This window comes from Cygnus atratus, chromosome 5, assembly GCF_013377495.2.
Source record: "Cygnus atratus isolate AKBS03 ecotype Queensland, Australia chromosome 5, CAtr_DNAZoo_HiC_assembly, whole genome shotgun sequence".
Lineage (NCBI taxonomy): Eukaryota > Metazoa > Chordata > Aves > Anseriformes > Anatidae > Cygnus > Cygnus atratus.
The window spans coordinates 25,963,943-25,987,424 of record NC_066366.1 but is presented as its reverse complement, the minus strand read 5'-3'; the positions used below and the strand labels follow the sequence as shown (position 1 = coordinate 25,987,424).

General features: G+C 34.1%; 1 protein-coding gene across 1 annotated transcript in view; it reads left to right on the top strand.

Moving 5' to 3' along the window:
- The window catches only part of FMN1 (formin 1), a 141,561-nt gene that overhangs the window by 55,781 nt on the left and 62,298 nt on the right, over positions 1-23,482 (top strand). The window contains exons 6-11 of the mRNA XM_035539549.2: positions 2,174-2,261; positions 12,671-12,732; positions 13,522-13,610; positions 18,284-18,413; positions 20,041-20,187; positions 23,314-23,373. Of these exons, the coding sequence (XP_035395442.1) occupies positions 2,174-2,261; positions 12,671-12,732; positions 13,522-13,610; positions 18,284-18,413; positions 20,041-20,187; positions 23,314-23,373 (576 nt within the window). The remainder of the gene's footprint in view (positions 1-2,173; positions 2,262-12,670; positions 12,733-13,521; positions 13,611-18,283; positions 18,414-20,040; positions 20,188-23,313; positions 23,374-23,482) is intronic.

Sequence of the window (23,482 nt, the reverse complement as noted above, 5' to 3'; positions counted from 1 at the left end):
TCTAGCCTTTTAAGGTGAAAGCTTTGCTTAGCAATGGAAGCTAGTTTGATCATATTTAGAGGATGTTTTAGCATGTAAAAATAGTAGAATGATTTGAAATGTCGTATTATCTATAACAGCTATAGTCTGGAACGGTTTTGCCTCAAACTAGGCATGTCTAATGGGGTTTATGACAACCTGTGAATTTGCCCCTGAACAAGGTCAACCTGGAGGTCAGAGAATGCTATACAAATTGCATACTACTCAAGCCTGTAATTATCCCTGTAAGAAGTTAATGTGCTGAGGAGTTCAGCAAATTCATGTAGAGCTTCAGAAATGACCATGATGAACTGAGCAGTTACTTATATTTACTCTGAAAAGAACACTGATAACCGGATGTGATGCCTAGAGAGTATTAATTTCTGGTAACTTTTAGCCAAATCATCCTGTCTGATTGTGTACTCAGGAGGTTAGGAGCCTGAATTCTTTATCATTTAAAGAAAATATTTTAAATAAAGTTTAAATAGTATTCCTTTTGTACCATCAAGGTAATATGCCTATACCTATAATTTCCTACCATATAGGTACTATACCTTTAAATTGAAAAAACTCTCAGGATAGATTTTATTCCCAATTTTGGCAGAAAATAAGCAACATCTACTCTAACATAAGTTTATTTAATTTTGAATATATACAACAGGGACATAAAGTCAGATCTTTGTTATATCTTTGCTGATCTTGTTGAAGGTAGCACGTATTTGAACTTGTTCATGTATTGTCCAATTTCAGCACTCTACAAGTAGTAGTAACTAACTGCATTTTTTCAGGTGAAAATATCACTATTGCTTCTCTTTTGCCTGTATTTTTCAACTACAACTCCATTTTTATATAGGTGAATTACTATGTAGTTGCACAATTAAATATTCCTAAACACAGGCAAGAAATATTTTTATAAGTTAGTATAAGTTTATCATTTAAGTATCTGTAATGTGAGCATCTATAAGAATATTCCAGGGAAAACAACAGTTTATAGTTTTTTAACAGTTTATAATTTTATTAAATACACAAATATTAATATAATCCACATATTAAAATTATATTTAGATGCATAAATTTAGAGAAAACTTAGCTATTAGTTTTAATTTTACATGTGATTTATTGTTATTAATAGTATTTGTTCATCAGCACTATAATTTAAGCCAACTACTTGGATCTTAACAAATTTTTTATATTTTGAAAAACTTTACATCTGTGTTGCATTTTGTGATGTGCTGCTGTCATATATCCCCTTATGATGTAAATCAAAATAGCAAATACAAACAGTCCAAACATTGTGGGAAGTTTGGTTCTGAATACAAGTTTCACATATCGAATCTCTCTCTTCTAACATCTGAACTACATTCTAAAATCCTGGTAGTTTACCTTATGTTACTTTATTTATGGAATGATAAACATAAGTATCATTAATTTAAATTGACAGGTTAATCAGCATAACTTCTTCAAGGTTTCCCTCTCTCTATTTTTGTCTCTTCCCTGCACCCGACATCTGAAAAATTACAATTTAAAAATTGGTGTATTATACTAACAAGAGGCTGTTACCCAAAATATGAACAAAATCCTCAAATCCATTTGCAATATCAAAGGCGGGGAAGAAGCAGAATCAGACAAAAGTGAAAGGAATCCTTTTAGTAACCCCTGCTGTTCCAGAGAGTGTTGGAAGTACACAAGAAATTTCTCCAGTTTTCCTTGGTCAAGAAGTGAACCTCTGTCAAAAAGAGTTAGACGTGTTCACAATGAAAGATCAACTCTCAGACAAGCTAAGGAGTTCCTACTCAGAGTATCTCACAGAGTTTTGCCCTGATCAGCTTAAGGAGAAGGAATAAAATATATGTAACAGAATAAAGATTTGATGTGCCTTTCTTTTTTTATCTCTTAATAGCATCCTGCAAATAAGAGCTGGTGGTCTTTACCAGTGGTGAGAATTCAAGCTTATGTTTATCAGCCATTCAGCCATTCATCATTATCAGCCATTAAGATGCTGAGCATCAGTATAAAGACCCTACTACTTCCTTTATTTAATAAAAATGTTTGTAGACACATTGAGTTCAACTCACAGATTGGTTTCTGTCATTTATGTGAATGAAGACTTTGCAGAATGTTCATTTGATCTCATGCTATTGAATTATCTTTCTAGATTATCAAATTGTTGGATGGAAAGCGATCTCAAACTGTAGGAATTTTAATATCCAGTTTACACCTGGAGATGAAGGATATTCAACAAGGTAGGTGTTTCAAAACTATAATGTACTATATATTTCCGGTATTTTCTCATAGGACCACTTAGAGAATTTCTTACAACATTTGCTTTGAGTATGATCCTCTTTATGATATCTTAAGAATTATTCTTCCAGGATGTTCTAGTATATGTAAAAGCTTCATCTAAATAATCAGAAACAAATTTTGGTACAACTCCTGTACCTTTTCAGCTCACCAATCACTTTTCTCATGAGAAAACAGTGTTTTCTCAAAATGTTTTCATATTCCTTTTCCTCCCCTGTGGTTCCCTCCTTTTGCCTAAGCAAGTCCCACACTGACAAAAATTAGTTAGAGGTCTTGCATGTAAGTCTTTAGGGTTTCAAACATGCAGTTGGTATTTGTTGAATATTTAAATTTTTCTTTGCTAACAGTGTGAAATGCACATCCAAAACTGATGCAGCTACCATGTAACAAGAAGATGATTACTGGATGGTGTTTTTCAAAGCATGGGGCTACTCAGTGTATAAATTCCATTACTGGTAGAAATTATCTGAGTTTGCCAATGCAACTGTAGAGAAATAAAGATTTTTCAGAACCCTGGGGTAATTCAGATTCTGCTTATGTTCTGGATTTAAAAAGATATTGTTTAAGGATATTGTTTATTTCTTTTTCACATTAAAAAAAGGAAAATATTCACCATTTAGAACAACTGCTGGAAGAATTCAAGTTGATGTCTCCTTTTTGCTATTGTTTTCCCTCCATCACATGCAAATGCTGGGTAGGGTGTTGAGATGCTGCTGGCATTGATTATTATTAATTTCAGAAGAGCCTTTGAGCATCTAACACTTTAAAAGCACAAGGGTTTACAGATGGCTCTTGGGGTGGAGAGAAAGAAGAAGAAGAAGGAACAACTTTGTGCCTGCCAGTATTGTGTGAAAGGTATCAGAATGAGATGGGAAAAAAACTGCTATTATTAAAGATGTGAATAATTTACTGGCAGGAATTATAGCAGCATAGGATAGGATAGCAGCTGTAATATAAAAACTGGGTAGTATTATTGAGTTTCTTCAGAGGTACTTTTTATTTTCTATGCCATGATGTTCTACTAAAATAAGGCATATGTGACTGCAGCACATCTATTTCTATCTCGGTTGTTTGCTGTACTTCTACAGCCTTTGAAACCCTCTGACCAATTTATCCCAAATTTGAGAGAGAAGAATAAGTGTTCAAAATATTTGTATGTGTATACACTAGCATTTTAGTTTGAATTAGCAGTGTGCTGTTGAAGCAAATCTACCAGTTTTCCCCTTAGCTGTGTTTGCAATGCAGTCTGAGTGCACAAATATCCTTTGGAATTAAATTAAACTGGAAGTTGTGTTCAGGGAGCACACCAGCAGTCTTCACCTATAGCAGGCTTTAAAGTCCACAGTATCAGACGAGCTAGTTTAAAGTACAACTCCCTGAAATGTGCATAGTGTGAATAGTGCATCCCCAGTTACCATCTGCAGATCTACAGGACTACACTGCTTGCAGTTTGTGGACACTGTTAATGTAGTCCTACAAGTTTAATGAAAATTAGAATGTTAGTAGAAGAGGGACACCAAAACAAGTGTCCTGTCACCGAGGAAAGTTTGTAACTCATCGCCTGCTCTGTTCTGAGAGGTAGCAAATGACTGGCCTGTCACCACATGTGTTGCTCAAGGCAGCAATAGGGTATGCTGTCACTTGCTTTTGGAAGCAGCTAGGTGATACAAGAGGAATTTGGGAATACTGTGTGTTTTTTTTTTAAGGGGAACTTTTTCCTTTTTTTTTTTTTTTTTTAATTTCAAAACAGTATGAGTGACTCTAATCAAGATCTGTGTGTAGATTCTATTTGGGAAAAAAAAGAAAACCCAAGAAAAAGAAATAGTTCAGACCTGGGGAGAACATCTGTATTGTAGAAGGGTCCACTAGAAATGCGTACTATAATGAGGACAAAAGTAGTTATACTTGTTTTCCATCTAGTGCATGTTTTTCCCCTATTTTTTGTTTAATTTAAAAATGTGTGGAGTCCTGCCTTTCAGCATGCTTTAAGGGCTGCTGTAGTCAATGACAAAAAAGATCATAATAAGCTAAATAGCTCATGACAAAATTTAACCAAAAAAGAGTATGATCATTTCATGCATTTGATGCTGAATGTTAAAAGTTTTTTTGTTTGTTTGTTTGTTTGTTTGCTTTTAGAAGGTAGAGTTACAAAGAGTTACTTCTGAGAAAAATAAAAATTAAACACTCATTCCTTTTTTCAAACCACTTTCCATTGCATAATTCAGTATTTGAAAGATGAGGAAGAGAAAAGTTAACTGTCAGCTTGCAACAGAGAATGAATAAACTTGTAGGAAAAGAAAATTGAAATGAAACATAGGGCATATAATTTTATTTCAAGTTGTTCTGACTGTATGTCTTGAAAAGCCATAAACAAAAGAAATTACTGTCCATATATAATGCATTGTTACTCTATCTTAAGTGTCATTTATAGGTATAGAAAAACCATCCCCAAATTACTTCTGTGAAGAATTGTCATATGCATAGAGAGGCATGCAAAAAAGTAGACAATTGTAGAGAAAATAAGAATAATCACAAGAAAAAATACCTACTTCTCTAAGATACTGTGAGATTTCTACATCTGTAGGATTACCCTCCCAAGCTAAAGTAAATAGCTTCACAGTATATTCTTTAGATAACTCAGCAGTGCAAAACAAATAAACGACCATATCTGGCACCCAGATGTTTCAGCTTGCATTTGATAATGAGCCAGCTGCCACACTTTGGGAAGGGAATCTCCTGCACATGTTAGTTTGAGAGAATGAAGTTCATCCTTTAACAGATACATTTAAATTCTTGCTGTATCTGGGTACAGTCTAGGGAGATGGCAGGGTAAAAATGAATAAACATTTTGTGTAGTATTGACACTTACATGATGAAGAGGGAAAGTTTATATCATCATACTGCACCTGTCCTGATGCTCAGTTTTTTGGAAGGTGGGAGAGGAGGAGAGATCCTAAGTGCTGTAATGTTCTGAGAACACTAACAAATGTTACTGGTGAATTTGGTACTGAAGAGGGCAATACAGTTTCTAGTTAGACCACTATTAATAATATTAATTTCCTGAGCAGAAGTGGACAGAATATCTGTCTGTCTCAGTATGCTATATAGAACCTGTATATACACTTAAAAATCAAATAGAGGTAAATTATGCATAGGTTTGAGATTATTTTCAAGTCATTTTCACTGTTTTTTTTTTTTTTTTAATTAACATTTGTACAGAAGGGATGAGGAATAGTGGAAATGAGCTGTTAGATAAGGAACATGCTGTAACACTGCAGACTTAAAGAAGTAAATTCCTTTTCATGAGTGTGCTTCTGTCTTATTTCTGTCATTGTTCAGCTGAAACATTACAGCTTGAGAGACAAACTTGTGGCTCAAGACTACTTGTGTGGCTTTGCTGTTAAAATATTACGACTCGCTCCATAGTGAGGAGATTCAGTTCTGTAACTAATGGGAAATGCTGGTTATAAGTATATGCAAAGACCCTCTGTGGGCACTGGTCCCAACAGCTTACTGGCCATCATTCCAGTTACTCAGGCAGTTCCCTTTAGAGAGCTAGCCATAGCAGTAGACTAGAAAGCAAATAATAATAATGTTTTTTGTAGTTTAGGTCATCTGGGCTGGCTTCCCATGAGGTACTGAGATCTTTGTTCAAGAGTAAACTCAAAAAATTTTGGGAAAGCTCAGATGAAAAACAGCTTCAGTTACAGAAAGCAAGATGTAGATAAAATATAGATGCCTGTGTCCAAAAGAGTAATTCTCCCAAATCATTGCCTACATCACTGCCTGCATTTTGCCACTAAAATTGTGAGGCACAAGAAGTTCTGCTTCTGTATGTTGCTGGAAATAACTCTCTGTGTAATACCTCCTATTTCTATCAGGATGCATTAACTAGATCCTCTCACATACCAGAGTATTTTCTTTGGGACCAAATCTATGAGATGCGGTAGATCACACCAGATGCACACTTTATAGCTTATTGCACTCTTTGTGGCAATAAAGTACCACATTACTCCATGCAGAACAGCTGCAGACTGTGCTAGCACATTTACCCAGGCAAGTGTTCAACACAGGGTAGTGCTGTAATGCTGTCAGAACTTAGCTTGTATGGCAAAGGAGAGAGCTGAATGCTGATCCTTGGCATTAAGACTATTTCTAATGCTAATTATATATATATATATATATATATATATATATATATTATTTCCTAGACTTTAGGTGATTAAGTATAATGTGTAAGACTCCATTTATGAAATCAGAATAGCACTGGCCAACCTGTAATAGCATGTATGGGGACCTAGTATGTTTATTGTGCATTTGAAGCATTCTTTTGTTTACCAAAAATGTAAGCTAGGTATGCAGAGCCACATTAAGCTTTGAAGATAATAGAGAACTTAGATCATACTTAGATGGGATGAATTAAAATTGATTTTGTTACAAAACATGGGTCGTGCCATCTGCTTTTGTAGATTCACATTCACGTGGAAAAGATTTATTAGGGGACTAGTATCTCAATAATGATATTCTGATGATGGACAATGCAAATGGCTATCATGCCAATCTACATTTAAAAAATTGCTTTGTATTGTGGGAGGAGACAAACTGACTTTCTATAAAGAACACAATTAATACTATTGTGCAATGGCAGTCAACCAGTTAGAAAAGTGTTTGATTGGTCTTCTCCAACTTGATTTGTGATTTACCCTCCATTGTCAACATATTGGAGCAAATAATTGGAAGAATGTGAACAGCAGCTTAACTCTCCCACACTGATGATCAGTTCAATAACCATTCAAATTATATATTATGTTTCTAATCATTCTGTCATTTCTGTGTGGTCTTCCTCTAATTAGAGGCTATACAAGTTATATAAATAGGCTGCATAGTTTTAATGCAATTTATGGCTTATGACACATCTAAACCTTAGAGAACGGTGTCATTTTTAACTAGGCACTTGTCTTAACACCCAAGAACCTATGTCTTATATGTATAATGCAAGCTATTCCAAAGCAACACTAATCTGCAAACCTTAGTGGGCTCAGAATTTCTAAATCCCAGCTTGTGTTTTAACCATATCATGTGGCACAAATAATTTCAGAATTCTATTCTGTATTATATTTTGGTAATACTTCGGGATAAAGTGTTTTGGAATATTTCTTACTTTCACTATATGAAAAGAGTGTTACGGGTTTTCAACTAAAATATTTTGCAGAATGGAAGCAGAGAAGAGATAAAAGTTACAACTGTTGTTCTGAAATTGTGTGACTTTTCCATCTATACAGAATATTATGCATATGCATTCTGTGCATTCTGCATACTACGGATGAAGTACAGAGATAGCTGTATACCCATCTCAGAAGCTGGAAAGCAATTTCCTTTAAAAGTTATTTTCTTTGTTCTGGAAAATTCACAACATATGTTTTTGTACGTCTGCCTTGGGCATCCAATCTAATGTTGGTTGCCAGAGTCTTTTGCTCATGTCTTCTTGCAGCACATGAGCTTTCCTAGTCTTCTAAACCTACACTGTGCATATGGTGCTTCTTAGTATTGTATATCTTAATGTTTTTGTGTTGTGTGATTGGTGAACGCTGGAGAAAGCCTTTAAATAACTTCAAATCATCAGATCAATTTTTCAGAAGTAAACCAGAGCAATTTGGGTATTTTAGGTGGTTTTGTCAAGTAGGGACTTGTATTTAACAATCATAGTGACTTTCTAGTTGACTAGAGGGAAGTGATTGCCCCACTCTACTCTGCGCTGGTGCAGCCTCACCTCGAGTACTGTGTGCAGTTCTGGGCACCACAGTACAAAAAGGATGTAAAACTGTTGGAGAGTGTCCAGAGGAGGGCGACGAAGATGGTGAAGGGCCTAGAGGGGAAGACTTACGAGGAGTGGCTGAGGTCACTGGGCCTGTTCAGCCTGGAGAAGAGGAGGCTGAGGGGGGACCTCATCGCAGTCTACAACTTCCTCGCGAGGGGGAGTGGAGAGGCAGGTGACCTATTCTCCATAATCACCAGTGATAGGACCCGTGGGAATGGTATTAAGCCGAGGCAGGGGAAGTTTAGGCTGGACATCAGGAAGAGGTTCTTCACCGAGAGGGTGGTCACACACTGGAACAGGCTCCCCAGTGAAGGGACCAAGCACCAAGCCTGTCTGAATTTAAGAAGCGATTGGACTGTGCACTTTGTCACATGGCCTAAACTTTTGGGTAGACCTGTGCAGTGCCAGGAGTTGGACTTGATGATCCTTATGGGTCCCTTCCAACTTGGGATATTCTATGATTCTATGATTCTAGATCAGTCACAGTTTCATTTGCATTTCCCAGTGATGAGCTTCATGTTCTTATGATATCGAGCCTTAGTAGGAAGAATATAACACATAAAAGAAATCAAGTACTTTCAGGCCAAATGAATGCAACTTTTGCAAGCTCTTTTTATTTAAATAACATATTTCTGTTTTATCATGAAGGAACAGTTAAGATAATTTCTTCATATTTCATAGTTTGTCACATTAAGTGGCGTGATACTGTTGCATATATGTAAGCTCTGTCGTCAGGACTTAAATCCTGATTTAACCAAAATGTGTTTAGTAGGAGTGAGGCTGTATATCAGAGTCAGCCTTAAGACTTTTGGTATTTAAGCAAGTTAAGAAGAAAGAACTGTCTTTTTCATATTTAACCTTTAAGCTCTACAGTTGTATGTAGACTGCAGACAGTATGCTTTAAATTCTCAGCTTTTCTTTGGTTTACATTTTTAAAGTGATAAACTAGAGCATGTGAAAAATCTGTGCCAGTAGGGAATCTGTTTTTTACAGTTAGATTCATTTTTAAAAAGAGTCTGTTAAAAACCTTTGGTAAAAGTTTATATTTGAAGCATTACTCTTAGTATGTGAAATGTAGTTGGCAAGTATTTTTATGTGTGCCTGTTAGTTTGAATGCATGATGCTGATCTGTTTTTTGTCCTAGCTGACGGTTATTATATCCTAATGGGTGCAACCCTGCACTAATGATCCTTGTGTATATAAATTCTTCTTGTTGTGAGCAGACACCATAGGCCACATAAAAATGTTTGCCTCAATTTCCCTGCAAAAAAGGATCTCAGAAACCAGACTTGGCCAAGTAACAGATTTTTTAAAGGTAGAGGAACCCAATAAAATTACCAGCTTTTCACAGCATGAGTCTACTTCCTTTCAACATTGTGAGGTGTAGGTGAAATATTCTAACTGAACTGACAGTGTAAGGAAGACAGCTAACTAGAAAGCAAGATAAAAGTAAAAACCACCAATGATGATTGATATTGTAATAGCTATTAATTGTTTTGGAGCCTCTTTTGTAGATTTATGATACTTCACCTATATTACTTACACTTATGTGAGTCTTGATATAATGAATTTCAATGCATTAAAGTATTGTGGCTAAATTCACTGTATCTGGAATAGCATTTTGAAAAACATCAAAGCTCTTATTAATTTTATTAATGTTAAAATACATATGAATAAAGCTTTCCTTTGTTTTTTAACAAAACAAATTGAAAAGGTTTAGTTCCTTGCAGCTCTAAGGAAAAAGTAAAGTAATTAGTTTCTTTGATCTAGAGAAATGTTTTTTTTTCAGCTGCCCCAACTCAAGTTAATTTACAGAACATACTGTGAACGTATTGCACATGCTGTATTTTAGGAAGAATATGAAGAATACTGAGACACCTGTGAATTTGGGTATTTCTTCCAGCTTTTAAAATCAATGTTTCTTTAAAAAAAAAAAAAAAAAAGGAGAGAAGAAAAAAGTAAATGGACAATTTTTGTAATTCTATATGTTTTCATTTTTGTCTTCTGCTCCAAATGTGTATGGCATTAAGTTTGATCAGTTTGAATGAAAAAAGATAGAAGGAAAAACATAAAGATGTAAAGTACATAAAGGTGAAACAAAGGAATCTGCTGTAGATTTTGGCAGTACTTCTGATTTTTTGGAAGTGTGTCTCTACATATGCTAACATCCTAAGATGTCATTCTATCATCAAATTGAGAAATATGGCTAGATTTTTAACTGTGACCTGTCTGCATGGACATTGCCAGTAACAGCAGGACAGGTTGTATATCAAGTAGGCCAGAAAATATTTTCTTGATTCTTCCGTTGAAACACACAGTTGCCCCAAAAGATAAAATAATTCATATTAATGTCTCTTAACACTGATTATTATTAATTCTGTTTAAAATTTGTTAACGGCTCATATTGTGTTTTATTAATCTCAAACATTTTGGCATAGGGAATGGTTTATCATGTTACTTGAAAACAATGCTTTTTTCTTAGGTCTGTTGTTAAGTACAGAAAAGTTTTTAACTACAGAGCATTTAGCATTAAAAAAACACTTTGTGATTTTGGCGCCATCTTTGTCACAGTTATATGTACAAACATTGATATTCTTGTTAATGTGTTCTTTTTTCAAAATCCTTGCTCTAATTCTAATAGTTCCATACTTAAAAGATCTACTATTTGTTACGTGTTTTGCATTTCTAGTAAGAGTTAAAATTACCTCCTATAAGTTGTTTTTCTAAACAACTATGGACTAATAATTTTTTCTTCATAAGCAGATTTCAGAGTATCCCAAAATAGGGTGGAAGTGAAAGTGTAACGGAAAATTTTTGAACTAAATATGCGTATTTAAAAATCATAAAGTTAAACATGTTAGACTATGAAAACAATTTTCCAGTACCTTTTCTAATCACTAAGGGTTTTTTGAAATTTCACTGGATAATGCAAAAGATAATGCAGTTCATGGAACAGTCTTGCTAGAGCTGACAGATGATCTCATAGATTCAATTCCTAAGGATTTTTCTTTAAAAACAGAACTTTGTCTAGCTCTATAGGTGGGGTTTAATATTTGGTTACACTCTTTGGAGTTTTGTATATTTGAAATAGGACAAAATAGCTGTAGCTATTGTTTTGTTTGTTTGTTTGTTTTTTCATTGATATTGTCTTCTTCAATATAATTATTTACTTCTAAGCCAGGTGTAATGTCAACAGATTGAATCATAATTGACAAGCAAAATTTTAAAGCGTTCTAAATGTCATTGAACCTTTTAATAAAATTAATTACCCTTCCACAGAGAAAATTTACTAGCCTGCTGGTTAATATCACAACGTAAAATCGCGGGGTAGGTGGAAGAGCAGGCGAAAGCTTATTACTTTTAAATAATTATTTAAAGATGTGTTACTTGCCTCTTTCAAGCTTGGATTGCAAATACAGCAAACGCTTTTAAAATCTTCTAAATTCACTAGTAGTCAAGTTTCCTTTGAATAAATATAATCCAGTTGAAATTAAAAGTTATCGAGTACTAGTAACAGGGTGATTCACTGGTTATGTGGGAAACTGGTAGAGGCCTTAATCTTGATTCTTTTGGGATTAGTGTTCCCAATAACACTTAAACATAAGTCAGTAGTTGGGAAATTGTGCCCGATCCCATTAGGAATCTTGATGAAATAGTGTTCTAGAAAAATTAAACATCCAAGTTATTCATCTGTCATTGTGCATCTCTTAGCTTGCTGGACTTTTACATTAGAGAGCATTAGAAAGAGCGATGAACCAATACACTGCCTAAATTTTAATGGGATTTTCAAGTGTTGGAAACACATAATACTGTATAATCCAAATGTAGTAAGATTTGGAACTAAGCTAGGAAACATTTTGAGACTTCTCATTTTTGGTAACAAGCAATAATTAATCATTGAAAAGTATACTTTTGGTGTCTGTGTGAGATTTAGAAGTCTTTATCTGGAAATTTTCTTGTGGGTATTTTTCTAGTGGATAAAGCTAACTCAATTGCAAACTTCTTTGTGAAGATACCTTAAAAATCTTTAATACAACCTGATTTTTTTTTTGCAAGTTTGTCTACCTACTTCCCAAGATTGGTAGCTCCAAGACAAGCTGATCTCACAGTTTCATATCTCCCTGAACTCCCATGCACACAGGGATACTGTAAATGCCCTAACTCTCAATTTCTTCCTATTCAGCCTTCTAAGCTACTGTGAAATCTGTGCTATTCATTGTCTGGTATACAGTGTTCTCATGTTCTCCAGGCTGGCAGCTGCACAGGAAGCTGGCCACCTGGCAGGTCATATCCTTGACTGCTGAATATACTGGAGAGTAGAACTCCGTTCTCCCGAGATAGAGTTTATAATAAGTTCTTGCATGATTGCTGCCATTTAAAATCAGAAAAATAAGATGTTGAAAATAGAAATTATTAATTGGATGTAAATACATTTTTTAACTAGGGCAGATCTCTTCCGTATGTTTCCCAAGAAACAGAATTGAACTCACAGTTTGTTTTCTAACAACTAATTTGTGACTGTATCTTATACAGCTATTCTGTGTGTTGATGACTCTGTAGTAGACCTGGAAACACTGGAAGCACTTTATGAGAATGTAAGTAAGTTGGGATACGTCTGTGCTTAATCACCATAGCATTCAGAATTTCAGATGTGCAATAGGTAAAATTTTATCTTGTCGTTTAAAACTAGAGACATTATGTAGAAAAATTCTTTAAGGAATTTAACAATAATACAATAGGTGACATCAAAAGATATCATTGAGATGCGTATTTCTCTGACTGGCTTAAGAGTCAGAAATTTAAAACATTGGCATGCCTTTGGAATCAGGCTAAAATGATGTAACAGTAAATGATGTAACATTAACAAAAGAAGAAACATCTAGCAATGTTCTCTTCTGAACTGCTTGAAAAATACTGGCCTTATTAAAGGGATGTTGTGTGCTAACATGCTGATTTTTTCTCATCCAAGATGTAAGTGGATAAAGCAGTGAACTCAGGCTAGTGCATTGCCATCCTTACCTAAGTTGCTTTGTAGACAGCATTCTTTAATTTAGACTGTGATGCTGAAATTTCGTACAAAAATATGTTTACAGTTGGCTGTAGAAATATCAGAGCTATATCTATGATTTAAATGCTTTGAAGCATCCTATAGCAATATTTGCAGTGCCATGCCCTACAAGGATGCCTTGCTTTATGAACATGGTAGTAAATGGAACTGCAAAGCAGCGAAGGAAATTGTCATACTAGATCAGTGCTAGCTCACTCTTTTGGATAGTCTAAATGTGTCCATCTAAGTATATAATTATTTGCAGACAAACAGGTAGAGCAATAATTTATTATTTTGTTTTAAAATGTTATTAATTACTTTATATTAATTCACTCAGAGAGCACAAAAAGATGAACTGGAGAAAATCAAGCAATATTATCAGACTTCGAAAGAGGAAGAACTGAAGCTTCTAGACAAACCAGAACAGTAAGAGTTTTTTTCTTAATATTTTATCAATTATGTAGTGTAGTCCTTTGGTGATATGTTAAAAAGAATCTTTATACATAATATTTGCTAGATAATTATTTTTTTCCTGTATTTCAAGGCATGGTGTTAAATTTGTGTTTATCTCACTTTTTTCAGACGTTACAGGTAATACTTGGTCTACTTGGAGCACCAGAACTGATTAAATATGTGGCCTTAAATCAATAAAAAATTATGTTTCTATTCTTATATTTGTAGAAGGCTTATCCTTCCCTTAGAGTTCTTAAGGCTTTTTTAAATTAAAAGCCTGGTCCCATAAAGCAGGGCCAGACTGATTTTGCTTGTTAATACTTTGGAGGAGCTAAACAAACAGAAGGTTTTGGGGAGTCCAAGGCACAATGTACACTCAAGTCATGCTGTTTGAAGGCCTACTAGGCTGATTCCACAGTTTGTCTCCTGTGACCATTGTGGGCAGTGACAAATGTTAGGATGAAACAGTTCCTAGGTGTAGCTTCTGCTGTTGTGATAAACTTTAGACCAATCTGGAAATCATAAAAATCTGTGAACACCATGGTAATACTGAATTTTATTTTAGTGTTTGTATTTGATTCCAGATTAGGCTTACCAGTGGTATTTGTCTTCTGCTGTTTTGCCACTTTTCCCTTTGTATTTCCATCCTCTCCTAATCACAGTGTGATTTCCTGCCTTGAAGCATCTACCCATTTTGCATCCTTTTCTCTCTCTTTCTATTTTTGTCTTTTCTGCTCTCTTTGGCATAAGAAAGGGTAGCAAGGGGAAGGATTGAAACAGTAGAGATAACATATTATTGTTTGATGTCAGAATTATTACATTTCCATACCTTTTTTCCCATTAGACTGTAGATGGTGAAGGGTGGATTTTTTTTCCTCTTTCTCCTAACACAAAGCAGCTAACTACTCAATGGTGATAGCTACATACAGTTCACTAGGGATAGTTCATCTTGGAAGATGAGGCTATCACGCTCTCTTGAGTAAGAGTGGCTTAAGAACACTTAAACTATCTTGTTCATGTATCCTGTATCCATGTTTTTCATTGCCTTGGCTTGGTGCATAAGAATACATTATGTGACTAGTCGATGTTTTCCAGAGTTTGAATCTTTGGCAACCTGCAAGTCTGAGTGAAATAAATATAAATGTATTTTGTGTTCTGGAAAACATGAGTCTTGTAGAGCTCTAGAGTTATAAAAGGTTGTCCCTTCTTGTAAATTATATTGGAGAGGGGTTGGTGGAGAAAGGCAGATCTTAAACACAAAGTTGGACTTAGTCTATCATTGTTCCATAATTAAAAGTAAAGAACTATAAATAAAGCAGTTGTGCTTGGTCATTCAGAGTGAAATACTAGTGTTAAAAGCAAAAGCTACTCTATCAATTATTAATCTTTGTTGTCACTGCAAGTCTTATTTATCCCCTTTTCACTCTGTTAAACTGCATAGGTTAGGAAAGTTAGCTTTTCAAGGTGTTGCCTCTTAAGTAATTTCTATTGCTCCTTCAAAACGAAGTCCTTTCTGAAAACTCAGTAGATCAAGCTTTAGCCTGAATGCAGAACTAGAGATTTGTTGGAACTGCATATGCTTAATAACTCCATAAAACATTAGAGACAGAAAAGTGCAAAATTGTAGGTATGAGTAAAATAATTTGCCACAGGGCATAAACCTGATGTATTTTCTTTAATAAGGATCAGAACAAAAGTGCAAATTAAACCTTTTATAAATGGTTGTAAATACCAGTGATAGACATTCATTTATTGACTTGAATTCACTGAAGTCTAATAGAAATCTCTGTCATTTTAAAATGCTTTGGATTCCCAGGCAAATAGAAAATTTTACTTGCATCACTAATGCTCTCCTTCACATGTGATTTTGATTTGTTTTGCTGGCATGGTACACATGCTATTGTTGGCACAAACTGTAAATATATCTCAGCAACATGACAATATCCCCCAAATTATCCTTCATGATAATAGTTGCTAAGATGCTAATTAATATTCATTAACACAATAAAGATTTATATGCATAATTGGCCACAACTTGTGTCTTTGCTAGCAGGATACAGATGCTTAAGCTAGTTTCCAATAAGATCCTTCTAGTTTTAATATAATCTTTGTGAAGTCCTCACTACTGTGAAAGAAATACTAATGAAGGAAATGGTACCAAAATACGTTACTGAAATGTTCTGTTGTGTATGTAGTTTGAATTCAGGAAGTAGTGGACTATTGATAATTGCAGATGAAATAAGGCTTTCTGTACAAGCAATACCATTTGCTTGTCTTCTACATACAAATAATTTTCACTGACTTCAGTTTAAATCCTAGTGGCTTCCTTAGAAGATTGCAGGATTAGATACACCTTTTTAACAACAACAAAAAAAAATTTAAATCTAAATTTTATAGTCTTTAATGTGGATAAATGTGACCCAATAAATAGTTCACTGTTATAGAATCATCCTTCTTTGACTCTCTTTTGAAAGAATGTTGTATTATACTAACAACGTGGTAATGTGTCTGATTTTGAAAGTAGTTTCAAGTCCTTTGTTACAAGATTCTGGTAGGATAAAAGAGTTCTCAAGTAAATGTATTTTTTATTTATAGTTTCTGCAGAAGAGGAGTAAAATGGACCTCACAGATGAACAGCAAATTCTTTGTGTTTACTTTAGGCCATGAGAAGTGTAGCAATGAGAAACCCATCATAAAGTTATGTCACAGTCATCTCATTGTAACTTTAAGTCAAAATCATACTTTCCTCATTTTAAAATTGCAACACTGACTGAACTTTTCTCTGAAAAAAGCTTCATCCACCTGAATGTGGTGGTTTATCTTTGATAAACCGTAGGTTCATGCCGTGACATTCTGTTTGGTAACTGCTGAGATCAATTCTTCTTTGTGACATATTTCAGTTATAAATGTTTGGTCAGGATATTTACGTTGAATACTTTGAATTCCAAAATCTGGAGACATTTTCTTTTTATGCTAAAGCTCTTTTAATTCTCAGCACAATTAGTTGCACTCTGATGACCAGAAATGTGGATAAAAGTTCCCCTTTCAAGGGAAGGCAAGAAAATGTGTCATTTGAATTTTTAAATTTAAACTTTTAAAATATATGTATGTATGTCAGAACTTTTGTGAAGCAGTTGGGGTTTTTCTTTCTTTTGTTTCTCTCACACGAAGTGCACACAAAGTATCCTCTTTTTTTTTTCCTGGCAATACCATTCATTCCCAATAGGAAGTATTTTTATTAATACCAGCTTGGCATTTCTTTTTTTTCCCACTGCTTAAATCCTAGAGCCAAGCCTGGCCTCCCCAGTCTTTCTCTCACAATAGATTTTCTCATCAGGCAAGAGAGAAAAAGTCAGAAAAAAAAATGATGGTCCAATTAGAATGTTGTATTTCACACCAGCCACAGGTGGATGTTACCAATTTTTTAGACATGCGCTGTGTATTCAGCAAAGCATTGCATGCATGAAAAATTTATAAAGGTGATTTAAAGATACTGGTATTCGTTATAGTGAGAAAAAAAAAGAAATAGTTTGAAGAAATCAGATGAATTGGTTTAAATAATTAAAATAAATTTAATAAGAATTCAATCTAATAATGATTCAGAAAATGTCCCAGAGTTCAATCAGGAAAAAAAAATCTTTAAAGCGTCATATTAAAGGGGATCTAAGAATATCTGTAGACAGGAGATTGGAGGAATTCTGCTAAAGTGATATTGGAGCAAAAGACAGTTTGTTTCCAGATTTCAAGAAAGCATGCATAGCACTGGAATCATTGACTCAAAACCCACAAAGCAAATTATGCAAACCCTGTTATTATAAGAAATGTTAAAGTTTCTCGTATTATTTAGCCAAAATCTTACATTTTAAATTGAAGAAAAGGGAGTAAATATTCGTGTCTTGGGATGCTTTTGTTTTGTAACACCCGAACTGGAGTTGTTGAATATACTTCTATTTGTTTTTATTTACCAAAGAGTTAAAGTAAAAAAGGTGGAATAGCTTCATGAGAAGAGTGAAAGTGTGAGAAAAGATAAAGAACAATTGTTCTTTTTCAAAAGTTGGTAACTTTGCTGAACAGTGACTGAAGAGATATAATCTGCAAATATTTTAGAGCTAAATACGCAGCTAGGTGCATTACCATAAAACACACTGCTATAGAATTGGAAGCGTGGTGCAAATTAGTAAAAGAAAATTGAGGTTGAGCATCAGAAGAAATTTCTTGGCAGACATTCTATATTATGAAATAACTTTGTAGGAATATGTTGAGTTCAGTATTGCTGGGCATGTTTTAAATTGAAGCAAAAACACACAAGTGAAAACACTAAATAGCGGTTCTCTAGCTTTTGCTTTTTTTTTTTTCCTTAAACCTATGATCTTGGCTTATAATTCCTCTTTATTATTAGACAGTGAATTCATGTTACAAGAATTAATGTGTTACATCTTTCTTGGTATCAATAGGATTTCTTAATGCATTGAACATAGAACACTGAGGAGAAAGTATACAACAATTATAAATTCTGTCAGAATTTTGGATCAAAGTAGGAAAGATTGCATTATATATGTATTTCATAACACTACAGCTCTGATCCAGTATGTACCTCACGGATGTGAAATGTAGGGATTCATTTAGTATCTTTTTTTTTTCCACAGATTTTTATATGAGTTATCTCAGATTCCCAACTTCACAGAACGAGCTCAGTGTATTATCTTCCAGTCAGTTTTCTCTGAAGGGATAACGTCGGTTCACCGGAAAGTTGATATCATTACTCGTGTTTCCAAGGTAAGTCCTAATGGGAACTAAATAAAAACATAATGTGTTTTAGATTGCTTATGTGGGTTTGTTTGTTTGATTGTTTTTACCAAAAGTGATGAACCTTAAGCATGGTTATTGGCTTTTCAGGGAAATAAAAATATATTTATATTTTTAACTGCATATAAGAACGTGAGGAGGAGGTAAGAGGGAAGATGAGTTGTGTGTGATGCTGTATGTTCTACTTTGGAAAATTTTTTTTTACTTGAACATCAGATTTTGATTACTTCGCACATTAAGTGGAAAAATAGATAACGTCGATCAAATAGAAATTAAATATCAAACTAACTTAGTCCATGGCCTTGCAAAGTTACTTTGTTAGTATACCACTATGCAAACTTGACTTGCTTTTAGTTTGTGTCAAATCAGAGATCATTTGATTTTTTTGTCCACCATGAAACTACTGGTAATACAATGTAAACATACTTCTACAGTGAACTGTATAGTAGCTGACTATAACATACATTAACTTATTGATTTCCCATGGTATCCATACATTTCTGTTACCATGACAGAGCAGATTTCTAGTACCTGACAAAGCTTTACCTAAGGTTTCTTTACAATGAATAACTGAAGAGAAGATTTTGAAATTATAACAAAATATGAAAAGTAAAATGAAATAAGAAATAAAAGAGAAATGAAATAGTGTCCTGAAGGTATAACAGCCTGGCCAGGACAGCATTTAATTTATTTTATTTTTTTATTTTATTTTTTTATTTATTTTTGCTATGTGGTGTCTTTCGAACAGCTTTGCTGCCACAAACTACCCACACTCTATTCCTTTGGATATTCTTTGCATATTCTAACAAAAATGGTTACTTAGTATTCCCTTTCCAAAGGAGACATAAAGAAGACACAAAGAAGTTGTATGAGATAGGGGAAGAGTCATTACCCTTAGTTTACTTAAGAGGACCTCATATGACAATTGATTTTTTTCAATGTGTAATATAAAGCTACATAGTTAAGAATTAGGCTCATGGCCTCAGAAGCTTGATTGATAACATAAGTGTCTTTATATAGAAATTAAAATAATTTATTAATTCTCCACTTTGTTGCTAGATTTCTTTTTTCTTTTGAGGCATAATAATTTTGTCCTTAACCCTGGTATATCTGCACTAAGTATAGATCCTGAAATGTGAATTTTCAGAGCACCAGGGCCAATGAGAAGCAGACTGAATAATGACTTTCTGAGTGTAACCCAGTGGCAGCAAAAATAACACATCTCCATTTGACTGTGCATTATGTAAACTCATGAAAAAACACTTTGTCTGTGAGATTTTTAAAGGCTACTGAGGATATTTAGTAATATCCTGCTGTAAAACTTCTTCCATTAATCTTTCTGTCATCTACATAGTATATAATGCTATATAATTTACCTCATGTGGATTAAGTTAAAGATAGTATCTTAGGCAGCTATAGCCTAATAAATTCTTCTTTTAAATGTTTGATTCCTGTACCAGTTTTAGCTTCCTTTCCCTGTAGAGGCACATGAGAAACAAAACCTCCTTTAGCAAAAATAAAATCTAAAAAACTTTGTTGTACGAGCAATTAGAATTTTTGTGTCAATGTATGTTTCATACTAGTATCCATTTTCCAGGCTTTGCTGAACATGACAAGTGTAAAGGAAATTTTGGGTTTGATTCTGGCTTTTGGAAATTACATGAATGGTGGGAATAGGACTCGAGGTCAAGCTGATGGATTTGGTTTGGAAATACTTCCCAAACTAAAGGATGTCAAAAGCAGAGTAAGTACTCTATTTAATTAAAGATTTATTTTCTCAAGTGATATCTTTCTGTTTCATCATTTGTCCAAACTTAATCTTTTCTCATTTCTTTGCTTGAAAGAGCGAGGCACTTTGTACCATTTTCTTCTTTTTTCTCCACGCTTTTTACCTCTTTCTTCTACTTACATGCTTGTCTTCATAATCTCCTATTTCTCCTATTCACTACCACTAAAATTATTTTCTCTTGTGAGAACTTCGGTGTGTCTGTTTTACTAGTTTTACTAAATTACAGTAGGTAGAGAGACATGAGAGATCACAGAACACTGAAGTCTTCTCCAGCAAATATCCCCATACTTTTTTCTTCTTTTAACTGTAGCTGTATATGAGTAAAAAGGCTTTAAACGTCATGTTAAAAAAAAAAAAAAGCAGCACAGAATGTACACTTAAGAATTAGACATAAAGGATTTAAATATATATATTACAGGATTTTAATCCTCTTCAAAACGGTGTGTCAGATCCAGCAAGATACTGTCAGTCTTTTTTTTGAATTGGCGGTTAAGCAGATAAAGGGCATGAATTCTGAATGGCATAAACAAGCAAATGCTCATAGATGGCAGTAAATTATTTTTGTCAAAAATTGAGAACCAGTAGCCAATTTTTGATTAGTCATGCTAGGAACAAAAGAAGGCTCAGACACACTGTGCACGCCTTTTGAGATGAGGTTACCTTGATCCTTATTTCAGCAGGGTAGAGGATGAGGTGCTAGATAATGCAGACAATGGAAGCACCACTCAAAAATCCTTCTCTGCCAAAGCATACCTAGGCGCCATGTGGATATCGGAACTAGCAAAGAGTAGGAGGTATTTTCTACTGATGTTGGTAAAGATTTGGAGGTAGAGAAAAACTGTTCTCTCACACGCTTCCTCTCTTCCTAATTGAAGTGCTGTTCTAAATTGTAAGGAAAATACAGTTGTTGTTTTCTTTCCCAGTTATGGCATATGTAAATAGGAATGTTCTCAGTTTGGGAGACAGGCAATGTCAGATAAACAGTATGTCTAGGGAGCTTTTTATTTTATTTGTGAGTGCGACCACTAACAAACAGTAAAACCAAGATTTAATGTTTTTTTTCTGTGAGCCACTGAATTTATGAAAGTTTTTCCAAAGGATTTGTGTCTTTTGTCTCCTAACTCTTACTTTCCTCTTCACTGCAATAGTTCAGCTGTCCCATATGACCACTTTTTTCCAGTTCTACTCCGTGGACAAGACACAATACAAGCTGCAGCTAAACTAGATCTAGGCCCAGCTTGCCAGTACTCAGGTGTTCATTGGTCAGCTAGCTGCCATGAGGAAAAATGTAAAACAACTGAGCTCTGCCTGGCTTTTCTCAGTTGAAGTACTAATTTTATCTCTTTCTATCTAACCATTAACTTGGAAGAATTTAATCTTCTCTGGGACTTTCCAATTTGGCTGGATTTAGTCAACACCCTGCAAAATTATGAGTTATGAAAAGGAGTGACAGATGTATAATTGCATAAGACTTGTTCTTTAGCAAAACAAGCTAAAAAATTACAGTACTTCCAGTTTCCTGGTAGCCAAAATAAATATATTATTAGTTTATATTCCTGTAAGAAGTAGGAAAAACTAGTCTCCAAAATGCATTAAAAAATCAAAGGGGCCAGCTGCTATAGGCAGATATGGAAACTTAGAGATAACTGGAGAGTGTTTTTGTGAGGAGGAAGAATGGAGGGTCTTGCATATCTGAATACTAAGGTGTCCTGTGTCCTGTTGTTCCCTTTCTGGAAATTGACAGCAAACAATATGACTTCTAGGTAAGCTAAATTCCAGGAGCTAAGGTAAAGTGTCAATGTTGAATGTCTTTTATTTCATGTAAAGGTTATTTGTTGTCACAGGGATGAGCCTAGAAAGCTACTTGATACAAAAAATAAATAGAATAAAAATCTAGCTCACCACTTCAAAATCCCTGTGTTTTTTTTCATATGGAAATACCATTTAAACAAAAGTCATAGGTTTGATAGCTTAATATATAGAAAATTGAACAGGCATATTTAACTTCGGAAAAACAATCAAATATTCATTCAGTTCTTTTTTGTCACACAACCTGCCAGCAATTCTGAAATGGTTATGTAAGCAGAGTGGTTTTGACTACATGATAGCAATGACTTGCTTAGTTAAGAATTTTGCTGGTGTTTGATATTAATAAAATATTACGTGCTGCAGGCTGTAATACAGGTGAGGCAGCTGTGTACAGGAAGTCAGACATTCACATACATTTATACTAATACTTGTCAATATAGGGTATAAAACCCCATTAAAAAACAAACAAACAAAAAAAAATACAGCAAAGACATCCCAGATATAATTCCCTATATTCTAATTCTTTTCTGTTGTTGAACAGTACCCTGTAATGTGTAAGTCAAAGTTTTCTCCTTTTTCTTTAGTTCACGTCCTATGCTGAACCAATGACATACAACAAAATAAAATGTTCTATACATTTATTGTATGCAGGACCAATGGAAAAGATGTTTCCACAAAGACAGCATTAAAATTCATGTTTTTAAACAAAAAGGAGATGAAATATACTTGTTAGGTACATGCTGTCCGGTTTTATATTTGGTGTAAAATATGAAAATTACCTTTGCCCCTTCCAGATCTTTATTGTAGATGACTTCAGACTGGTCAAATCAAGAATTTCAGCTGACTTTAATATATAATACATTTAACTATATATTTTTAGTTAATATTGTATTCAAGAATAATATATAATATAATAATAGTATTCTAATAATATTGTTAATGATATGGTTAATATAATACAAGAATGCCTTGTATTATGAAAAAATGTACAGTGGCAGCTTCTCCCACTGGATGTTTTCTGTACCTGCTATTTAGAATGTCTAAGTCCAGTGGTAGCATAATCAAACCTGTGATTGTTATACTAATTTTTTTGTCAGCAATGTTAGGAATAATGATATTGTGAATTCTGTTTCTCACAGCAATAAAAATAAATAATATATTTTGAAATACAGTAATTTTTTACTTACTTGAAAGCAGTGTTAGTCATACAACATTTAACGTTTTTATGTATCCATAATCCATTTTTAATGATATATTACTGTTTTTCCCTAGGATAATCGTATTAATCTTGTGGATTATGTTGTCATATATTACCTGCGCCATTGCGATAAGGTAAAAGATTTATTTGCTGTACACCTTTCTAAAAGTGATTTCTTTAAGAATTTGTAAAAGGGTTTGAATTTGCCTTTTTTTTTTTTTTTTTTTTTTTTTTTTTTTTTTT